Source organism: Galleria mellonella, unplaced genomic scaffold (genome assembly GCF_026898425.1).
Source record: "Galleria mellonella isolate WM207_F2 unplaced genomic scaffold, CSIRO_AGI_GalMel_v1 utg284, whole genome shotgun sequence".
In the NCBI taxonomy this organism is placed as follows: Eukaryota; Metazoa; Arthropoda; class Insecta; order Lepidoptera; family Pyralidae; genus Galleria; species Galleria mellonella.
The window spans coordinates 301413-323752 of NW_026442065.1; the positions used below are offsets into that span (position 1 = coordinate 301413).

Genomic DNA, 22340 nt, shown 5'->3' on the forward strand with positions numbered 1-22340 from the left:
AAAAATGGATGGTGTTTTTATGGATATTAATGGTATGATACATAGGGAGTGACCAGTGTAAATAGAAATGAATGTAAGAAGAAAATATATTACGCCAACCACAAATAGATGTAGTAAAAGGGCAAGAAAGAGAAAAAGAAGAAAGAATCTATGGTAAGCTGGTAGAAAATGATTTGTTTACAACACAGGGGGTAAACGAGCAAGCGGCTCACCTGATGGTAAGTGACTACCGCCGCCCATGGTCACCCACAACACCTACGGCATTGCAGGTGTGCTGCCGACCTTTTAAAAGGGAATATCCTCTTTTCTTGAAGGTTATATTGTCGTATCGGTTCGGGAATACTGAATATATGGTATTAAGCTTGCCATTTGTACAAAGTTTTATTGTGCAATAAAGAATTAATAAATAAAGTTTACATTGACCTGTTGAGGATGGGGCTCCCCCCTATCCTCACCTATTAGTCCTATTATCCCTCACCGGTAACAGGTCAATGTAAACTTTATTTATTTATTCTTTATTGCATTATTTGTCTTTATTGGTTTGTTTAGTAATGTGGACTACCAGTCCCATTGCTAGCAATACATCCTGTCAGGTCGACCTCCACAAGGTCCTCCCTGGAAACAATCATTCTGAATATTCATCCAGGTGTATTCATCACGATGGGCTAACTGATCTACCTTTTTATTCTTACCTGTCATCCCTCACTGGTATCTCGCCAGCGTATATCGTTAGCACAGGGTTGCCATTCCATTATCATCTATTAAAAAAAAATAGGTAAGGATGAAGGTAGGTCAGTTGGCCCACGCGGTTTCCAAAATGGATAATTTGGAGGTCTAGCAGGCAAGATATATTACATGAAAGATAAACTTAATTATAAGCAAAGACATGATAACTGACTCTAAGACCATAGCCAAAGCTCTGAACAATCGCTATATCGACCAAGTTTTTAAAATACAAAAGGAAGTTTTAAATTCTCATAAATATTTTTGTGTGTATATTACTCTAGATATTCTCCTGTCTAAACCGATTTTAATAATTCTTTTTGCATTCCCACTGGATTATTGATCTCATATTAATTTTGCAACTGATGGTAGATATAGCTCGTTTTTTGCAGACTAGAATCTGAAATGGTTTGCTAACTGTACACAACTATTATATTGCCTTGAAGAGAGCTTCTAGACTTGAATACAAAGCTCTCATAAAGCCTATTACGTCAGTGTACTCTATATTTTATTAACTGTATATTAGTAGGATTTCAGACAATCATCCTTTCCCGCTATTCGGTTACGTCTGTTTAGAAATAGAGTAGTATTTCTAGTACCAACAACAAAGGAATTTGTTTTACGACGGAATTAATTCTATTTTTAATCTGAAAAATATTCCAAATTTAAAATGTTTTATCTGTAATTTTTTTTTTAAATCCATTGACAAAATTTTACCAATATTTCTTTTTCATTAGAGCTTCTAGGGTATTTACGCTAAAGTTTCTTTACAAATGTATGTACGTACAAACTAAAAAGTTATTCTATGCCTATAAGTTTATGTAAGTATTTATATTAGCCAGCTATAGTATTTTTTTAGGTTAAAGGTGCATATATTTAGGCATCTCGACCTCGCTATTTTATACGAATTGCGGGATGCATGCAGCGAGGGATAACATTATGTTTTAATTAGGATAGAATGCGATATTAGGAAGCCAACGATAATAAGATGGACGACTTGAGACATTACTGAAGTAAATGAGTGGTCGGCCATCGGTAAGCTATAGTTGTAGGAACTTCCATAGACAATTGAAATGTGTGCGAAAAATGGCGATACCAAATAATTATAATGTAAGCGAATAATTTTTAAGCGATTTCAAAAAGTTCTCAAATCGTCTGTATTATTTTGTATATATAGTACGCAATATCTTCCTCAATTATGAACCAATTTTATTTATGTAAATCGATAACTCTTTTTATAATCCTATATTAGGATATATTCGTTCTATATTAGGTTACTCAATCGTAAATTAAGTCGCTAGTTTTTACAAAATTATATCTTGGCATATTTAAGTGGAGGATTTAAAATGTATTTATTAAATATTTAAGTAATGTTAATGTATTTATTTAATATTTAGGTACCTACTTTAATTAATTCATTTCCTGAAATCGTAATATTTCTTATGGAAGAAAACTTTTTGACTCTTCACATAAGAAAGAAAGAATCCGCCTTTCGATCGATCACTACTTATATCATGCCTATCTAATAAGGCTCTCGACTCGTAGAACATTTACTAAGTATCAAGTTTAAATAAACTACTTTATAACTGCAAAATATATTTGTTAGTCTGTGCGCATGTTGCGCCGATACATTTTTATTAATTTTAGTGTTGTATCTACTTATTCGATGACATTTAGTAAATGAAATATGTTTTTAAATGTTAAAAAAAACTTAGACGAAGACCCAACAGTCATAAAGTTATCTACTAACCTGTTATAATATAATAGTTGTTATTAATTAGAATTCCAATAGAAAAAAAAACCACTTTAATATTTCAAATCACTTATTTATGTTAAATGACACTATATCATAAATCCTACGTCACTTTAAAAACTTTAATTCTTAATTAAACGATTGGCGGGAAAACTCAAGATGATGGCGCGCGACCGTTTTCCGGCGCACAACGGGTAACTATGGCGTACTGAGATCGCGGCTTGACACAATAAAATTAAGCATTTACACTCCATCCAACTGGGACGACGTAGGTTCATTACGAAATAACCATACTAGATCGTGATTTGCTAGACATTTTCTTGGGAGTTAATTTGGCAACAGCACCATGCCAAATGGCTGCAGTTTCCAGTTGGTTTTACAATGCAAAAACTACAGAATAAATACTAGTACAACTAAAAGTGTCATTTGTTTTTATGTCACATTCTCTTTAGTCTTTAACTGTTTAATGTTTTAATTATGTAGATATCAAATTACGTCTAAAAAGTAGGTACCTATGTAATATCTACTATACTTGTGTTTTTACGCCTACAGCCATGAACAGCATGTACGTAGAGGGAAAAGAGATAAGGAATAATAGGAATTAGCGGCCGCATCCCTAGCAATATACTTTTTTTTTTTTTTTTTATAAAACTTAGAATGGCAAACAAGCTGACGGCCCACCTGATGGAAAGTGGTAACCGTCGCCTATAGACATGAGCAGTACCATGGACATAACAGAGTATACTGTTTCGCCCATGATACCCCCCATGCGTTGCCATTCCTGAGGACTCAGGTGTTATTCCTCTGTACCCAGTAAATTCACGCCATATCCCACCCTTCAAACCGAAACACAGCCATGCAAACACAACTGCTTCACGGTTGAAACACGAATGGGACAGAGGTACCCAAGCAATCGACTTTTGTACAAAGTCTCCCTCTGGTAACCTGTCAGGTCGACCTCAACGCGGTTCCCCTTGGAAACCATCAAGGTTATTTTTTTATGTATTTATCCCTATGGGCCAACTGACCTGTTTTTATGTACACCTATCATCCTTCACTGGTGCTCCACCATTATTATCTATTCAAAAAACACCATGCGTTATAAGTAGCTAACGAAATCTAAAAATCTAGGTCTACAAAATAAGTATTTCAATAATAATTTAAGATATTTTTCCACAAAAAAAAAATCACTTTCAATCGTGGTAAAACCAGTTACATTTAAAATATATATACTAAACCGATTAAAATGTCTATGGAACTAATCTGAAAGTATATTCTTTCAAATAAAAAAAAAATCTAAATTGGTTTATAAATGACAGAATGACGAGGTAACAAATATTAAAAAAATAAAACCGAATTTCCTTTCTTGAAGTCACTAGATTAAACAGAAAGATGGTTTGTTTGTGGATACCTAAGCCATAATATAAGCACCCAATTTAAAAAACTAAAATGTTCATTTGACGTGAATTTGGCATGACATTAATTGCACACATTAAAAATCGTACGGGAGCGTGTTTAAATGACTATTTATTATCATGTAATCCGGCTGTTCCATAATAAACGCGTCTCCCTCTGCTTATAAGCTACAGGAAGAATAAACAAAGGAGGATCATTAAAACGGCTATTTCGGAACGGCTGGTAGATATGCGCGGCTAGTTAGTGACTGATACGAGACAATGATGCGTGGCGCAAATTTATAATTAACATCTTTTTATTAGTAACAAAAAAAAAAATTAAAAACGTAGGTATTCACAATTATTTTTAGGTGTCAGATTAACCAACAACGAAGTATTTATTTGTTTAAATATCTTTATTGACCAAAATAAATTAAGATACATCGACAGGAACTTCATTCTTAGACGCTTGAACCTAAATGGTTGCGTGCAGTGTGGTTTCAAAGGAGTTTTCTCCCGCGAACGCTCAAGCTGTGGAATGAGCTCCCTGCCGAGATTTTCCTAGAGATTATAGTATGGAGTTCCTCAAAAAGAGTATATTATGGTTCCTCCAAGGCTGACAACGAGCACGTGACACCACTAGTGTTGCAGGTGTTTATAGGCTACAGTGACCGGTTACCCTCAAACAGGCTGTATGCTTGTTTACCTTTGTGGTATAAAAAAAAGTCAGGCAACCATGTTTTAGTTTCGTACATTTAACATACACTCAAAACCTTCAATCTTTGAGGTGTTTTTGTGGGATCTATCCTACGTTTTGATTTGCTAAAATTCGTGGCGCTTTTTATGAAAAAGAAAAAAGAACATGCACAATATTTTATTACTAATACATAACAGTAGGTAGACATTGTGAACATTCTTAAACATTATAGAAATAAAATGGCCTAATCGTTAAATATATATTTATATAAAGTTTACTTATTAAATCAGGATGTATGTACATATCTCATTCTAAGTACACAATTGGAACTTAACGCGATGTAAAAGCTTTTAAAGATAAATAATACCCATTGTGTATTTAAAATATATGTAAACAACGCGAAAATTTAAAATTAACTGTTACATATATTCTCAAAATCGTTATATTACTCTACATCGTTATTAATATAGTAACTGTTATATGTGGATTCCATAACACATTTCTAGATGGCTCATTATCAGATGATCTTTTAATTCACAGTTATAATTTTTTTAGTCTTAAAACTAGATGCTTAAATAGACCATAATATAAAATATACTTATTGAAGATTTATACAGTACTAATGTTATTTTAACTACATTTTATTTCAAGGTATTAACAATAATAATCAGGTGTCTCTGAAGTTTGAAAAATATAGTAAAATATTATCATATTGTCTATAGCCGAGTGCCCCATAAACATATAAGGATGCAGATATTTTGATTGTTTAAATATCGAATTTGGAATTCCTGTAATAACAGTTTTACATTTAACTAATATATAAATGTAGACAATTGTATAAAATTGGTGTTATTGACAAAAATTAAAACACCTCAAATTAGGTAATACTTTATTTACATATTAAATATATTTTTTTAACAATATAGTAAGTTACTTAACAACTTACCTTATTTTGAATATAAAATTTTCACTATTCAATATGTATACCTATAATAAAAATGATGAAACCTCGTATCAACTACAAAAGATGGTGTTATATACCACTAGGACAATATCTTACAAATCTCTGAAAGAGAAAAACACCTTATGTGCTGAATCTAATATTGTCAAAGATAATATTATTGTTTGTATCTTATTTAAAATTATATTTAGAATACTTACAAATTTAGTAACAATATTAGTACAATATATAATGTGTTTGCACACTGAAGTAATGCAAACATCAAATCCTTAGTAATTTAAATTGGCAATTTAATTAATTAATATCATATTATATTTGTTTAAATATATTTTATTCAAAAAGAAAATATGATTCAATATAAAGAGTTTATTACATATATTATTATACTGTTTTTACCTATAATAATATAATATTAAAATAAAAAATTTCTTTTCACTAGTAACTAGAGGGAGACTTTGTACAAAAGTCGATTGCTTGGGTACCTCTGTCCCGTTCGTGTTTCAACCGTGAAGCAGTTGTGTTTCGGTTTGAAGGGTGGGATATGGCGTGAATTTACAGGGTACAGAGGAATAACACCTGAGTCCTCAGGAATAGGAATGGCAATGCATGGGGGGTATCATGGGCGAAACAGTATACTTTGTTATGTCCATGGTACTGCTCATGTCTATAGGCGACGGTTACCACTTTCCATCAGGTGGGCCGTCAGCTTGTTTGCCATTCTAAGTCGTATAAAAAAAACGATTACACAAAATAATTATATAAACTACTAGAATTATTTGTTATCTACTGTTTAAAATTTTATTAACTGTAAGCATAACAAATAAGGCACGCACAAGTTGTGTGACAGTACTACGCTTGTTACAATGAAAACTGCCTGTGAAGTAATGTTTTATTAGCAACAGATGAGTGGACCAAAACGTTCCAGGTTCAAGGTCTTCGTGTCACAAATCATAGTTGAAATAATAGTGTCTCCTTTCCAGATCTCGTATTTCCACAATATCAGCCTTCAGACGTAATTTCAATATTTCTCGCCATAATGCATCTCTATGTTCTCTGTTTGTTATGCCCATTCGTAATAATGTGTTATCATTTATACGAACCAGAGCACGGCCAGTTATATCATGCTGGAATAAGTAATTAAATATAATCAATCAGAAATCAAACAATACAATTATTTTTAATTTTAATTACCAGAGGGAGACTTTGTACAAAAGTCGTTTGCTTGGGTACCTCTGTCCCATTCGTGTTTCTACCGTGAAGCAGTTGGCTGTGTTTCGGTTTGAAGGGTGGGATATGGCGTGAATTTACTGGGTACAGAGGAATAACACCTGCGTCCTCAGGAGTGGCAACGCATAGGGGGTACCATGGGTGAAATGGTATACTCTGTTATATCCATGTTACTGCTCATGTGTATAGGCAACTGTTACCACTTTCCATCAGGAAGCCGTCAGCTTGTTTGCAATTCTAAGTTGCACAAAAAAAAATTTAGAACAAAAAAAATAAGACAAAACAGTAAAGCTTTTGTATTGCTTCTTACACTTTAAAGTTTACTTAAAGTGTAACTTTTTGTTGTGTGATTTGAACTATAAGGAGTTATCAAAAATGTAAAGATACCATTGCACTTTTGTTCATAAGTTTTATTATAAAATAAAGGCCTGTGCAGACAACTGATATTTTGTGTGTGGGGAATGGTACACTATTATCACTAAAATATATGCAAAGGAATTACCCTTATCTGTAAATATCTTAAGATTCTTTACACACACCTTACTATGGATATGAATGTGTATTCGAAAATGTTTTTAGTGCTATTTATATCCAATGATGATTATTACCACTTTTCATGATGTGAGTGAGTCAGGTTGTTTGTATTCCAAGTTGCAAACTTACCTCATGAAATCTTTCCCAATACAAATGATAATAATCACTACAGTGACGTCGTAGCCACTTCTGAACATCGGCTTCTGTCCACAGATAAACTGCTTTCGGGCGAGTGGCTTTTGCCTAAAATGAGAGGTTATTGAGTCAATATCAACGACATATTTACGTAGTTTTAAGAAATTACGAAATTTAATCTTCCCTAACTATTGTAGTAATATTATCAGACAATTTATCGTGTAATTTAAACATACTAAAATGTAAATCGTGTGTATACCTTTGGTTTGTTAGAGTTTTGACTTGAATCTTCCACCATAGTGTTTGTATACTAATGTACACAACTTAGTTTATGTGACTTTATTCAAAATAGTGTATTTTAAACGTATTTATTTACTTAACTTGTGATAAATAACAAAACAAATAGTTTCGATAATAATTGTTTGTTCCGAACAGCTGACGAAGGAATGCAAAGTGATTGACAGTTTGACAGCTTTGTGATACACAGTCATAATTTACTGTATTTAACTAAGATTTTTATATATGTATAATTACTAAACATAAGAGTAATCTATGATTATATAAAAATAGTACAAAAATGGTGCAAGTAATATATAAAAATTTTAATCTTATCTTCATCTTATATTTTTTTTATTCATAAAACAAGTACAAATGTCATAAATCTCGAAAAAGTCTAGTATTTTGGACGCGATGTCCTTTTCGCACATTTTATTACATTACATGTTTAATGTAAAAAATATAGAATGACTTTCTTGATTTTGTGCTTAGATAAATAACTATGAGTTCAAAATACTTATAGACAAATGATCAATGTCACTGTCAGAATATTAGCTGTCAAGTGTCAAACTGTTAAAAAAAGTACTTTTTTGTCGCTACTGAAAAATAAAACTATTTTGTGTAAAAATTAACTCTCAAAATTGTATAATGCAGTTTTTGAAGGTTTAAAATGGCCCAGAATTTACAGAAGAAGCCCTCCAAGGGCATTTTAAAGACATCACGGAGTGTAGACGGGCAAGATGGTACACCTTCAACTAGCAAACGGGCGAAGGAACAACGATTCGATGAAATTAATATTATGGAGACTTTCCATCCAGCGAATAAAGATTACGGTCACATGAAGGTAGACGAACCGAAGACACCGTACTCCGAAGCCGTGGATGGGGACTTGGAGCCAGGAGACGAGTTAGACGCTAACATTCTTGCTGCGAAGCTAGCGGCTAGCATGAACAAGCCTCCGAAATGTGTAGAGGCGTGTGACAGCGACGAGGATATGGAAGAACCAGAGGATGTGCGGCAACGGCGGCTCGAGTTTGAAAAGAAACGCAAAATGCACTACAATGAGTTTCAGGTTAGAATCAATAATTAGTTATTAGTTTGGAACTTAATTAAAAACCACGCCCTGGACAGTTTATTCATAAATAGTATTATCTACTCCTCACTCACTTTTAACTTTTTATGTTTGATAATAGATTTTAAATCTCTCTTACTGTATCAATATATGTAGGGCATTAGTGAAAAATTACAAATAAGAATAAATTTGGATTAGTTGTCTCATTGTTATGAATTCAGCAAGATTTAACTAACCATTTAGTTTCCAAAATGCTAGTTCAATCTTGCTGACTAGTGGTTGACTTGACAGTTGACAGAGTACATTGCTAGCAATGGGACCATTATTTCCTATTACTAACATCGTGTGTGCTAAGCTGGAAAGTCTATTGACTCAATAACATATTCAGTAATTTTCAATTACTCATTGCAGGCACTGCAGTTGGCAAGACAACTTATGGCTCAAGAGGAAGAGGAGGAAGAAGATGATGAAAAACCTGAGAAGCCAACTACTTGACTGCCACACTTTACTGTACCTGTACATAGTGCTTACCCTAGCATCAAGCTGACATTACCTGCTTTCTAGAAGCCTGCCTGCTTTGAGGCTTTTCAATCATATGGTAAAATCAAAATTTATATTGTGCCCTATAAGGTTCCATACCTGATGTAGTTTACTTGTGTTATTTAAAATAATGTGATTACCTTTTATATTGTCTATAGCCATGCACTATATGTGCATTCACTGCACATGCGCAGATGTGGATCCCCTCATAATTGATCCTTAATGTAATATAAATGTTAAAACTTCATAAGGCGGCGGTGGTCACTTACCATCAGGTGAGCCGCATGCTCGTTTGCCCCCTGTGTTATAAAAAAAAATATCATAAACATAGATATATCTTGAACATGTGCTGAGATTTGCATAGTACATATATAGCATGCACTTGGCAGGTGTTAACCATGTGTGACTATGTAATAGCCAGCCCATATTTCTCTTATACAAATGTAATAAAATATCAAAATCTAGTCTCGATGCACCAATAGTGCATGCTCATATATGGCATGTAAACACTCATCAGCAATCATCAGTGGAGACTGGAGTCCACTGACAATGCCTTTATTATATTCTAAAGGTCACACATTATTTTGATAACATGATGTGCAGATTATTTTTATTTTATATGTAAGTAGTTTTTTGTATTTGCTTTTTGCATTTTTTTTTTAAATTGTTCCTAATCAAATAAACATGTACAGTCACTATCAAAATATATTGACACTTTATCACTCTGTTATATAAAATGTATAATAGGAGTGATATGTTTTTGAGATAAATTATTTACAAATAATATTAATGGAATATTTATATATATATTTTTAAACATACTCAATACTATTATTACAATCTTTGTACTTCTATATTTTATTGTACCCATTTTTATAACAGAAGATTACTTAGAGACGAGTCTATATCTAATTCTAAGCTAATATTTTAAAGGTAAAATAATGTTTATTTATTAATAATTATATGTTTTCAGTTTATTTGTCCCTTAAAAGCCTGTTATTTTATTAACCTTTTTGAAATTGACTGTACATAATAATTAAATATTGAAGTATAGTCTATGTACGTAGTCAGCTATAATTACAATGTATGACAATACAATCACAGTTTATTTCCTGTATTCTGCATAGTGTGCTTTTTTAATATTAAAATAATATAAAATATTATATTAATCTATTTAAATCAGGACCGGATTGATCCATATACTAGCCTCTCTATGCAATAAAATGTCCTTGATCAGATAGGCTGGTAGGGAAATAAGTTATATTTATATCTTATTATTTCATTTCAAAAAAAAAAAAATAAAATAAAACAAGTAGAGATCAAGTAATGAAGTCAGTTAAAAACCTCATTGTCTGTTTTTTCTCAAATGTGGGGTAGTTAGGCGGCGCTGAACCCTTATGCTAATGTAGATAATCCGGGACTGACTTCCATTTTGAAAGTAATTTATTTGTATCTATAGTAATTAGGATGTTACATACATCTGTGTGTTCTTGCATTTTACGAAAATTTGTTTTAAATTTTGCGAACTTTACGAGGCCAAAGTGTTCTTTCATAATGTTTGTACTTATTTGTAAAAGTTTCACGGCAAATTGAAAATATGGCGACACGGTATTATGGTAATGAGTTACGGCGTTACGTATTTAAAGGATTTTTTATCATATAGAAGCTTCGACCAAACCTGTGCAGCAGTTAAGCAAAAACACGAAATGAAGCGGGAGTAAACACAGCGCGTCTCTAGACTGGTAACTAAGGGCGCGAGTCGCGTACTTAGTCTGTTATGATTAAATTAGCCTCACAGACGCATGCATCTTGCGGGTTGATTACGTACCTCACAGTTACTGTATGGTAGACGAAAACTTTACAATAATTGATGTCAATCTTCATGTCGTGACATGTTTTATCAGCAATAATTGTTGGTGCCTCTGCAGAACGATTTAGGAACTAATCGTTAAATATATAATATTTTAAATATCTTAAGCAACTTGACAACTAGGGTCACTGTTTGACAGTAGAAAGTGTCACGATTAGGTCACAATCGTTCTTTGTACTATTGTGTACAATTGGTAATTTGAAATATTAAGGTGCGACTATCATATAGTAATTGCTAATTTATAGGTAATCAGCCTGCCTCTTTGCTCCGAATTATCTGCAAGGCGTCCTAATTTATCGCTAGTAAAGGAATATCCCCGCTCCACAATCGCTTTGGTCGTGGCTTTATTATTATATTTGCATTACCTATTCCAAATACATCAGTATACATGGTAAACAAGTATTACCTAGTGATTCGATAAGGTTTAGATGCTTAGCAGGTAGAGAGAGAGAGAGCGTCGAAATGAAATCCTTCTGTATCAGTGGTGTGAGTGTTGGGTAGTCACAAAAATAAATACATTTATTTTAATTGTCTGTGTAATTGTTTTAATTCGCATTGCAAGTAAATTGTAACTAAAGGAAAAAATTAAGCAATATAAAGACATTTAATATATTCGTTTCAATAATATTAATGTCGCAGTAAGACTATCTGTTTACCTATGTATATGAAATGATTTGTTTAAATTTGTTTATAAATAAAACTTTTTGATGTCACTATGCATGCATGCACACAATGCATGAAGGAGTTGGTACTACAAGTACAAAATATATTTTTGAAAATATTGAAAGGAACGGAAATTGTGTCGGATGATTTGATGTTGTCGGATAGTGCAATGCACTGAAAAATGATGTATATATATAAACATTATTCTAACCATAGAGAGTACATTTTATATAAAAATTATATTTAAAAGTGTTTCATTTATTTAACCTTATTAATATAATTATTATCGCCGTGTGGTCCCGGCATAGAATTGGCCACCGCTTCCTTTCCCATGGGAGTCGTAAGAGGGAACTAAGAGGAATGAGCTGCAATCAATCCGCCAACCAATCGTGGCAACTACTGGCCATTTATTTCATCAACTGGGTGAGCTTTACAGTCTCCCAATACGTTCACCCAGGAAAGCATCAGTACAGTAACATTTATAAAAAAGGAATAATACACTGTACATACGCAAATAAGTACTGTATATATTATACTATTTAAGAAACCTGTTTTTGACAATACTTCCTTGTTGAGTCAGCCGCACGTGACACTGTAGTCACGTAATGTGATCAGAATCTTTCCGAGGTGATATAATAAAATTTTAAGTAGATGACATATATGAAATCTTTAACATCTTATTAAAAGCAATGGAAGCTGAAACAATATTATTTGGAATCTTTGTGTAACAATATTTGTAGGTGTATTTGTTTCGGCGTCATACAAAGACTTCTGCAAGTATAATAAGACTGTGTTCCAACAAAAAATCCAATTAATTACTACTTACTATTTATTTTGATTTAAAGACTAAACTACCGAACAGATTTTGATAAAATTTCTATCTGCAAGTTTATCCTTTTGGATAAAAAAAAAAAAAATAATTTGCCAAGTCGGTTTACATCTGATAGAGTTATAAGGTAACAAATATATAAAAAACAATACAATATTTTTTCTAACTGAGCACCTTGTTTTTGATGTTGGTTAAAAATGCGGTTACCATTCCATTTGCAGCCATTAAAAGAAAGCATTTATAAGAACTGGCCATATTATAAACGGCGCAGTGGTAACTGCCTATAAATTATTAGTATTAACTTGAAGACGATCATGACTGGGTTTTTATTTCAAAAGAGCAATAAACAGTGAAATTACAGGGTATGAAGACAGGACACTAGTCTTTTTTTTACAACACGGGACAAACGAGCATTCGGCTCACCTGATGGTAAGTGACTACCGCCGCCCATGATCACCCACAATACTAACGGCATTGCAGGTGTGCTGCCGGCTTTCTAGGTATGCCTACGCATGGGTACCGTGAGTATCATAATGTATTCTGTAATGGAGGGTACCAGTATTTCGGTACTTTCCATCAAGTGGAGCATCAGCTTTATGCTTTTCAGTTTCGTAAAAAAATTTTGGTAAACCCTACCAAAAATCTAATAGAGAATATTTTTGTATGCAACTTAAAATGGCAAATTGATGAAAAACTTATGAGGAAAAACTCGTATCTCGCTGTATTTTTTTTAAGCAAGTTAGAATAATAAACAAGCTGACGACCCACCTGATGCAAAGTGGTAACCGTCGCCTATAGACATGAACAGTACCATAGACATAACAGAGTATACTGTTTCGCCCATGATACATGGTAGAGAGTGAGGCTCGATTCTTGCCCCGCACAATTTGACAATCCGAATATGCCGTTAATTATAAATTATTTTATATCACTTCAAATCAATAACTTACGAACGCGATATAGATAGATAATCTTTATTGTTTCCTTCAAAAGATTATAATAGTAAACTTATTATAGATACAAACAATTACAAGAAATAATCACAATGTGAAAACAATGGGCGACCTTATCGCTAAGAGCGATCTCTTGCAGGCAACCTTTGGATGGAGAGGAGTAATTATAAACAATTTGGTGGAAGGCACGATATAGTTTTTTTCATCGTGGTTAAATCTTAACTTTTAATCTTATATTCATATTAGTTATTACCATATGTTATATATGGGGCCAGGCGGACCGCGCCCACTCAAAATTGTCCAATGCCCACTACAAAATCTGAGTAGATCTTTTTTTTATACGACTTAGAATGGCAAACAAGCTGACGGCCCACCTGATGGAAAGTGGTAACCGTCGCCTATAGACATGAGCAGTACCATGGACATAACAGTACACACACATACTGTTTCGTCCATGATCCCCCCCTTGCGTTGCCATTCCTGAGGACTCAGGTGTTATTCCTCTGTACCCTGTAAATTCACGCCATATCCCACCCTTCAAACCGAAACAACCATGCAAACATAACTGCTTCACTGTAGAAACACGAATGGAACAGAGGTACCCAAGCAATCGACTTTTGTACAAAGTCTCCCTCTTTTACTATATAGGCAGAGACATGTCTGAGAGTACATAATGCGTCTTTTTAAAGGACCAGATCCCCTGTAAAATAATTTTCATTTCGTCAATGATTAAACGATATAGAGTAAGTATATGATAAAACTCATGAGTGAAATACGTACATAAATACATCTATCTAGTTATTTAAAGCTACGTCTGTGATATAAACATGAAAGCATAAAATATACTATGCTAATACCTTTTTTTGCTGCCACTACTGGCTACTTTATTATTTTAAACTGAACAAACAATTTGCAGCAGAATTGTGTCAGAAGACAGAAGATAGGTAATATAACTACTAAGTAATTCCGTACCTAATAAAATTTAAACGCTATTAATATAATAAATGCGAAAGTTTGTAATGATGGAAACATGTTTGTTACTCTTTCATACAAAAACTACTGAACAGATTTGAATGAACTTTGGCACATGAGTAGTTTATATCCTAACGTAGCATGTAGGATACTTTGTGTACTGACTCACGCGAGTGTAGCCGAGGTATGTAGCTAGTATAATAATAATACCTACTAAATGACATAATTCACAGTGCTTTCGTTTTTACACTTCAAGTTTTGTTTTATGTTATTATTTATATATCAAATGTAGTATACGAAACTCATTACAAATACTGGTTTGTTTTTCTATTATTGACTTAAGATTGTGACATCTCTTCCTAACTACTATTGTCTATAATAATACCAATGTATCGTTATTTTTAGTTGAATTAAACCAATATTTCCCTATGGTCTATATAGTTTTGTATCATTAATTACACAGTATCACTGGAGTAAGGTCCTCTAGGCCCAGTATAACTGTGATATAAATTAAGAATGCATTTTTAAATCACACTGTAGAAAAATACACTATACGTAGGAAAAATATTTTCTCGTTAAGAGCATTGCACCAGAGTTGTTAGTTTTGTTAAGTTTTTGCTTTACTCGAGAATCGAACTACATTTAAGTATATCAATATAAATCAGCATAACTGAATAAGAGCACAATTATTTATGAATAGTGTACTTCATCTCATAAGACTTTAAAAAACTCGTCCTAAACTTGTATTAGTGTTTTTATTACTCTTTTTGAAATGTCTTATGCATATTGCGTCGCCATTTCTTAGCAGAAAATAAATATCTACTAAACATCATCTTGGTTATCATTGCGTATGCGTATACAGGAATGTCATATTAATATTGACCGGGTTTCCAACTTGCGTATTTTCTCTCAAATATGTGGAGAAAATACGACAATGGAATCATAACTCCATTATTTAGATTATTGTGTAATTATAAGGACTTTATTTGTAATAAAGGACAAAATACATTTATAAGATGTCTAAGCCTAAGCACAATAATTGGTCAATTAAATTGTATATAATATACCAGCAGACTTAATCACCCACAAACATCTCTGTCGATTTAAGCAGGCTCCATTATCCAGTGACCTTACTACGATAGAATGTATAATAAAGTTACGCAGTACAATTTTACAATTAGTCAAAAGTTAAAATAATGTAATCTATTTTGAGGTAAGAAGTTTAAGAAAACCTGGCAACCCCGACTGTATGGCGTTTGTATTTTGTTTGAAAGTGAGAAACGTCGCCTTGACAACAATTTTGGTGGTTTTATGGAATATTCGATTGATTTTTACTATGAATTTGCCAAATTATGGATGATCCCCAAAAATTAACATCAGAAACAACAGAAAACAAGGTACTTATTTTTTTATTTTGTACTATTAGACCTGTCCGAACTTTCACGTTATTTATATTCTTTGCTACGTTAAAAATAGTACAGAAATGCATAGCTGCACAGCTCACCTGTGTTGCGAAGCCCAATTAATATTTAAAATTGTTGCTTTGTATTGACTAGTTGATATTTCATTCACATAACTTCGAAATAGAACTGTTGATTATACCGTCGATGGCTATGAATTTCCACAACGTTTACCTATTTATAATTATTGTTTATTTTTAGAAAGTTCTTCCGGATGTCGTGCATTCACAACAGATTCCCGCTCTGGGATCTGTCGCGAGCAGTGACACTCAATTGTCACAAATTGACACAGGGCAAAATATAGCAGGTGAAAATAGGGTTCACAATGTTGGAGATACAACCGATACGGAGTCTATATCAGAGCACATACCTTCCAACGTGGATGACTCTGCCAGTGATTCCCTGAATGTAAATAAAACCCATGAATCTCAGGGTTTACTTAAAATTGAAACCCACCCGGAGAGAGTTTCTGGAGATAACTCTTTGAATATTCCAGCGACACACACATCTAATAGTGAAAATCCTAGCATACAAGATCCAAGTAGACAAAGTACATCCTGGCCACTCGATGTAAATATATCAGATATGCACCTCCTTAGTGAAGAGAGTCCAATTAATTTAGCACTATCATCAGATTTGTCCAAAGATGGTGGTACACAAGAAACCAAATCACATTCTTTGCGCACACCAGGTGCTAGTGAACAAAATACACCACAAGAATCTCCTAGAAGTGATGGTTATGTGGACTCACTAAATGAACAAGAGGAATCCAGCCATAAAACAGATTCATCAAATAAAGAAAAATCAGTGGACAATTCAGATAATTCTTTAGAAGCAAATGAAGAATCTCTGGAGAGGAACAGTTCTGGATCTGAAGAAATAATTAAATTGGATATAAGGGGTCAAGGTGTGCCAAAATTCTCATTACCAACCGCCAAAATTATATTTGGGCCACCACCCGAAGGAAGCACCATGATTGGTCAAAATAGTGACCATATACCAATGTTTCCTAATTTATTGTCACCATTTTTAGTTGGTGCTGGCGATAGTATTAAAGTTGAAGAGGTCTTTGATTTTACCGAGCAGCAGTCCAAAGAGCCATCACCAGAGAAATCTTTGGATTTATCACTAGACAAGTCCCTTAATGCCTCACCAGAAAAATCACTGGAGTCATCCCCAGACAAACGAAGCTTGTCCAGTGATAAGGTTGAACAGAATGATTTGCTAGTCGAGGAAGTGATTGTCGATAATGATATGAAGGAAAAAGGTGACAGAGATGAAGCGTCAATGACACCACAGCACAAGTCTATGCCACCAGAGGACATGTCACTCAGTACAACAGACTACAAGACATTAGGCGAGGAGTATCATGAGAAGGTATTAGTCATCGTCCATGGACTGTGCTTCTGCGCTTACCTGCTCTGCGCCATCACCCTGCTGTGTTTACTGATCCTGCTTATAATACCTTTAGCATGTTATGTCTTAATAATTTGCAAATTCCACTATTTTGTTTATGGCAATTTTTTAGAACAAGTTTGTTAATGATTTGTGCAATTATCCAAACAGGTTTTATACAATTTGTTTTGTCAAAATAAATTATAACTTTATTAATTATATTATCAATTTTATATACTGTTGGTTTTTACGAGTGAATGAAATAAACAGTAAAATCAACAATTTTATATTTATAAATTTACATAAGTTGTGAAAGTGGTTATTGCAAGAATTGTAATAAATACCTTATATCTATTGCATTCATGTAAATAATAATAGTATTTGGAATTTTATTCTCTGTCTGATAAGTAATGGATGGGAATGCAGACAGAGTATTCTACCTGCAGAACTTGAAGAAATTATGAATTAAGAAATTAAATTATAGTGCAAAATTCACATGGGAATTTAAGATGCCAGGTTTATGAATAATTGAGTGATAAACATCTAAACAATGAAATAAATACATAATTATTTTTAATCTGTCTGAAAATATTTTAAATTTGTAATGTTGCATTTGGGAATTTTTAATTTTTTTTAATCTAGATATTAATAATTTAGGGTTCTTAGTCTATGTTTCTATAAGTAGAGTTTTTCACAGAAGTTAATATGCATCTGTCCAGTTTTTTTTTTTACAAAGAATAGATAATGAATTTGAAATAAGTGAATCACTTTGTAAGGAATAACTTCTTAATCTTAGCATTGGGCACAATAGAATACTTATTCTTCCTTATTTTCTGTCATTTCATAATACGCCACTTTTTTAAACATACACCAAAAATTTGAAAACTATAAGAAGTATCAGTGCCAGCATTATGTTATTATTTCCCATGTGGCTTATTCATTATGCTTTTATGTGAATGTTTTCTATGTATTGAATGCATATCTGTCCTTTCAGCTTGAGCACTTGGAAGACGCTCTCACGCGTCGTGACGAATTAATCAAAGAACTGAACGTCTCCTTACAGCGATACGTTCGTGAACGGGACGAGCTCAGACATGAGAATGAACACCTCACCAACGAGGTGCAGAATTTACAGCATATTGTCGGTGAGATGTCGAACTCTGAGCACGACACGGTCAAAGGACAGTTGTCAGACTATGTAAAGTACCAAAGTATGGTTAAAGACGACAGCACCAAGTTTTACTCGGCTTTGATGAGCGGAGGATCCTCTCTACAAAGTTCCAATGGCGAGAAGGATATGGACCGTGAAGAAATTACAGTTAACTATTCAAAATCTGACCTGAGGTCTTCTGGTTCTTCAGAAGATTTCCAAACTGGATTCGAGAGCAAATTAACTACGATAATTAACAAGTTCGATCACTACATCGAGGAGAATTTGAGGAACAAACTTCGCGAGAGCATGATACAGGTATTATGTGATGAAATAGGCAAAATTAGGATAGAGTCCGACACAGAAATGAAGGAATTGGAAGCGCAAATACAGCAAGACAAACAAGCTTACACAATAGAGACACGGCGGCTGAGAGAACTCCTTGCCTCTGTGAAGGCAGGGAATGCTGATATAGATGCTCTAAGGCAGGAACTTAGTGTGAAACATGAGAAAGAAATGGAAAATTTGAGGACATATTTTGAGAAAAAATGTACTGATATGGAGAGGAGGTATGTTACATTTTTGTTTATTGTAATAATATTATTGATATTATTAAAAAGTGACTTATGTATTAAATTTCTTTTTTGCAACCAAGGCCAAAAAGGAGGTACGTTTTTATATTTACAGTATAACAGTTTAATTAATAAATTCTACTAATTTTGTTCATGTGACATTTTACTAATAAATCGAGACCTATAAATAGAACTCATACGAGTATGTGTGATTATTAAATTATTAAATCAATACGGTTTCAGAGGAACTTTCTCCCGCAAACATTCAGGTTGTGGAGTGATCTTCCTACCGAGGCTTGCCCTAGAGACTACAGCATGGGGTTCTTCAAAAAGGGCGTATTAAGGTTTCTTAAGGGTCAGCAAAGCATGAGTGACATCTGGTGTTATAGGCGTCCATAGGCTACGGTAACCCCCTTTATAATTAGACGGGCTGTATGCTTGTTTGCCAAGATAGTAGTATAATATATAAAAAAAAAAAAGTGAATGTCCCATTATTGAAAATATGCATTTTTCTCATCGACTAGATGTCGTAAGCGACAAGGGAAACACCACATAACGTGTCAGTAATAGAAAATGAAAACTTGAAATAAAACTAGTGGAAGCTGTCTAGCCACTGTCGCAACAGTAGGCTAATATTGTGTAGTAGTGAGAGAGTAATGGTGAGGAGGATGGCGCTGGTTGCAGCTACTCGGAGGAGGTGTGGCGGGGCCGGGAGTGCGCGTCGCCGCTGTCGTCGCTGGAGGCGGAGGCGGAGGCGGGCGCGGCGGCGGCCGGCGGGGACTGCGCTCGCCGCCGCACGCGCAGCGCTGAATTCCCATCCATTTCCTTCGAGGTGGTAACATGCTTACATTTACTTTTTACGGTGTACAGACAGCAAACCGAACATACAACTTGAAAATAAAGAAATATTTATTGAGTAAAGCTTATTACTTTCTAAACAATTATTTATAAGACAAACATGTTTGATATTAGTTCAAGAATAATAATAATGTTTATTTATTTCTGACAACTTTTTTGAGTACAATGAACCATTTATAACAATACCATAGATACATTAAAGTTGCAGAGAACTGGTGCCTGAACTGGGCATCCGAAGAACCCGTGTCACAAGGCACCATCGATTATATATGAGCATTTAAATATACAGAACTATGTTATTTTACACATATTACATCAATTAAAATAAACATAATACGAGTATTACTAGAGATTTAACGAAATAACTGGTTGCCGAATTTCTTGTAATTTCTTCTCAACAGATGACTTAAAATATAGCAGAATCATAAAAAAAAAAAATTATACTTTATTGCACGCAAATATTACATCGTTACAATTTATTTTGACGAAAGATATACAACAGGCGAAATAGATAGATAGATAGATAGATAGATAGATACTCTTTATTGTTTCCTCCAAAATATTACAATAGTAAACTTATTATGAATATAAACAATTACAAGAAATAATCACAGTGAGAAAACAATGGGCGACCTTATCGCTAAAAGAACAAATCCAGAGTTGAAAGGAACATTGAATAATAATAATTTAAAAGAGCTTTAGTGCAGACTTACTTGAATAATGTTTAATTTGACATTAAATTAAAGATGGTCCCGGCATAGAATGGACCACCCCTTTCTTTCCCGTGGGTGTCGTAAGAGGTGTTCTAGGAGAATTTAATTGTTAAGGGATTGGCAGCAGCATTCCTTTTAAAACATCATCAAAACTGCGGTTGCTAACACGCCTGCCAAAACTGGCAAAAATCCTCGAAAGAAGGCTTATGTTAGTAAATAGCTGGTATGGTATGGTATGGCATCATTGTTATATACAAAATATCTGTCATGTCCATGGTACTGCTCATGTCTATAGGCGACGGTTACCACTTTACATCAGGTGGGCCGTCAGCTCGTTTGCCATTCTAAGTTGTATTAAAAAAAATCTATTTCACTCTTATCCTGTTGTTTTACTCTATTTTTATAATGAATGGCACTCTTTTATTCTCTTCTTTCATTTGCAGTCAACACCTCTGGAACAAGGTCTGAAGCAAATGTGCAAAAAGTATGAGCAGCAAATAGAAGATCTGAAAACTGAGCATGTGGCATACGTGCAGGACATACAGGCGCGGCATGCTGATACTATAGCCACTTTGGATAACCAGGTCAGTTGGTAAATGTTGTGTTATGACCAAGCAAATATAGTTGTTTTTTTCTTAAGTCTTGGTGTTCAACTGGACTATGTCTGAACTTAGGAGATATTAAAAAAAAATATATATATAAGGGTCTCTTATAAGAGCTGAAATAATCGTTTTTAGATTTTGTTTTGTTCTCAAAGTTTACTGCTCAAAATGGAAAGCGATTATTACTGATTTATACCCCAAGAAAATATCTTACTTAAATAATGACACTAAAGTTTTGCAAAGTGTGGCAAAAACATTACGATTATATATCAATTTTCAAATCAGTTAGCCCATCGTGACGAGTTCAATAATAAATCAATCACGATGGTTTCCAGAGCCAACCGCGTGGAGGTCGACCTGACAGGGCACATTGTCGGCAATGGGGCCGCTAGACCTAATCATGACTGGGAGAGAATGTTTTTAGCATTAAGTCCGCCATGTACACATATTTGTACTAATGAATAAATAAATAAATTAACAATCTCTTCTTCTTCCAATAAGAGTAATGTCAATTTTGCAACCTTTCTTTTATGTCGATTGTTATCAAACCAACAGATCACAAAATTAAAAGCACGCATACTGACTTCGGAGAATGCAGACGCCAATGTATCGCTGTACCAGCAAGACATCGACCTGGAGCTCGAGAAGGTCAGTAGATGAACGGGTTACTGCCGTTTTGATGTGGTGTGCTTAACGTTTAAACTGTACTCATATGACATAATGGCAAACAAGGAAACGGTAGAACTTATGGTAAATGGTAAGTAACCATTGCTTATATACGTGAATAATTTGAGGTTAAAAAAATTAATTAGGTACCTTTTTTATTTTATGTTTATTATTAAAAAATAAAACAGACGGTTAAAACTGTTAACTGTCATTCAATAATAGTGATTTCATTTTTTTTATATAACTTTTTTTTATATTTTTTGTTCTTTTTTAAATATTTGTACTTTATAAAACTTCTGACCCCCTCTTGAATTTTATTGCTATA

The 22340-nt window shown here is 33.7% G+C and overlaps 4 protein-coding genes across 4 annotated transcripts in view; 2 read left to right on the top strand and 2 right to left on the bottom strand.

The window, feature by feature from the left end:
* Nucleotides 1-2752, bottom strand: part of LOC113516051 (SET domain-containing protein SmydA-8-like) — a 42978-nt gene extending 40226 nt beyond the window's left edge. Inside the window, exon 1 of the mRNA XM_026900394.3 lies at nucleotides 2474-2752. The gene's annotated coding sequence lies outside the window, so the exon portion shown is untranslated. The remainder of the gene's footprint in view (nucleotides 1-2473) is intronic.
* A 1976-nt stretch (nucleotides 2753-4728) lies between these two features.
* LOC113516146 (protein aveugle) lies at nucleotides 4729-7901 on the bottom strand. The gene is made up of 3 exons (XM_026900522.3): nucleotides 7684-7901; nucleotides 7419-7532; nucleotides 4729-6652 (listed from the first exon to the last, which is right to left on the bottom strand). Exons 1-3 carry the CDS (start codon nucleotides 7720-7722, stop codon nucleotides 6470-6472), a joined length of 336 nt encoding a protein of 111 aa, XP_026756323.1. The 5' UTR covers nucleotides 7723-7901; the 3' UTR covers nucleotides 4729-6469.
* A 348-nt stretch (nucleotides 7902-8249) lies between these two features.
* Nucleotides 8250-12085, top strand: LOC113516078 (protein phosphatase inhibitor 2-like). The gene is made up of 2 exons (XM_026900432.3): nucleotides 8250-8772; nucleotides 9184-12085. The coding sequence occupies exons 1-2, from the start codon at nucleotides 8371-8373 to the stop codon at nucleotides 9265-9267; spliced, it is 486 nt and encodes a 161-aa protein (XP_026756233.1). The 5' UTR covers nucleotides 8250-8370; the 3' UTR covers nucleotides 9268-12085.
* Nucleotides 12086-15838: 3753 nt separating this feature from the next.
* The window catches only part of LOC113516272 (pericentrin), a 60119-nt gene continuing 53617 nt past the window's right edge, over nucleotides 15839-22340 (top strand). The window contains exons 1-6 of the mRNA XM_052895543.1: nucleotides 15839-15996; nucleotides 16261-17436; nucleotides 18449-19173; nucleotides 19861-20008; nucleotides 21191-21331; nucleotides 21905-21997. Coding sequence (XP_052751503.1) covers nucleotides 15952-15996; nucleotides 16261-17436; nucleotides 18449-19173; nucleotides 19861-20008; nucleotides 21191-21331; nucleotides 21905-21997 — 2328 coding nt within the window. The 5' untranslated portion in view covers nucleotides 15839-15951. The remainder of the gene's footprint in view (nucleotides 15997-16260; nucleotides 17437-18448; nucleotides 19174-19860; nucleotides 20009-21190; nucleotides 21332-21904; nucleotides 21998-22340) is intronic.

What these genes read in the sequence shown, in the direction of transcription:
- LOC113516146 (XM_026900522.3), bottom strand. Translation starts at nt 7,722, where the DNA reads ATGGTGGAAGATTCAAGTCAAAACTCTAACAAACCAAAG. An exon ending in AAAACTCTAACAAACCAAAG is followed by an intron (nt 7,533 to 7,683) that starts GTATACACACGA and finishes CTCTCATTTTAG; the next exon opens with GCAAAAGCCACTCGCCCGAA. An exon ending in ATTGGGAAAGATTTCATGAG is followed by an intron (nt 6,653 to 7,418) that starts GTAAGTTTGCAA and finishes TACTTATTCCAG; the next exon opens with CATGATATAACTGGCCGTGC.
- LOC113516078 (XM_026900432.3), top strand. Translation starts at nt 8,371, where the DNA reads ATGGCCCAGAATTTACAGAAGAAGCCCTCCAAGGGCATTTTAAAGACA. An exon ending in TGCACTACAATGAGTTTCAG is followed by an intron (nt 8,773 to 9,183) that starts GTTAGAATCAAT and finishes TACTCATTGCAG; the next exon opens with GCACTGCAGTTGGCAAGACA.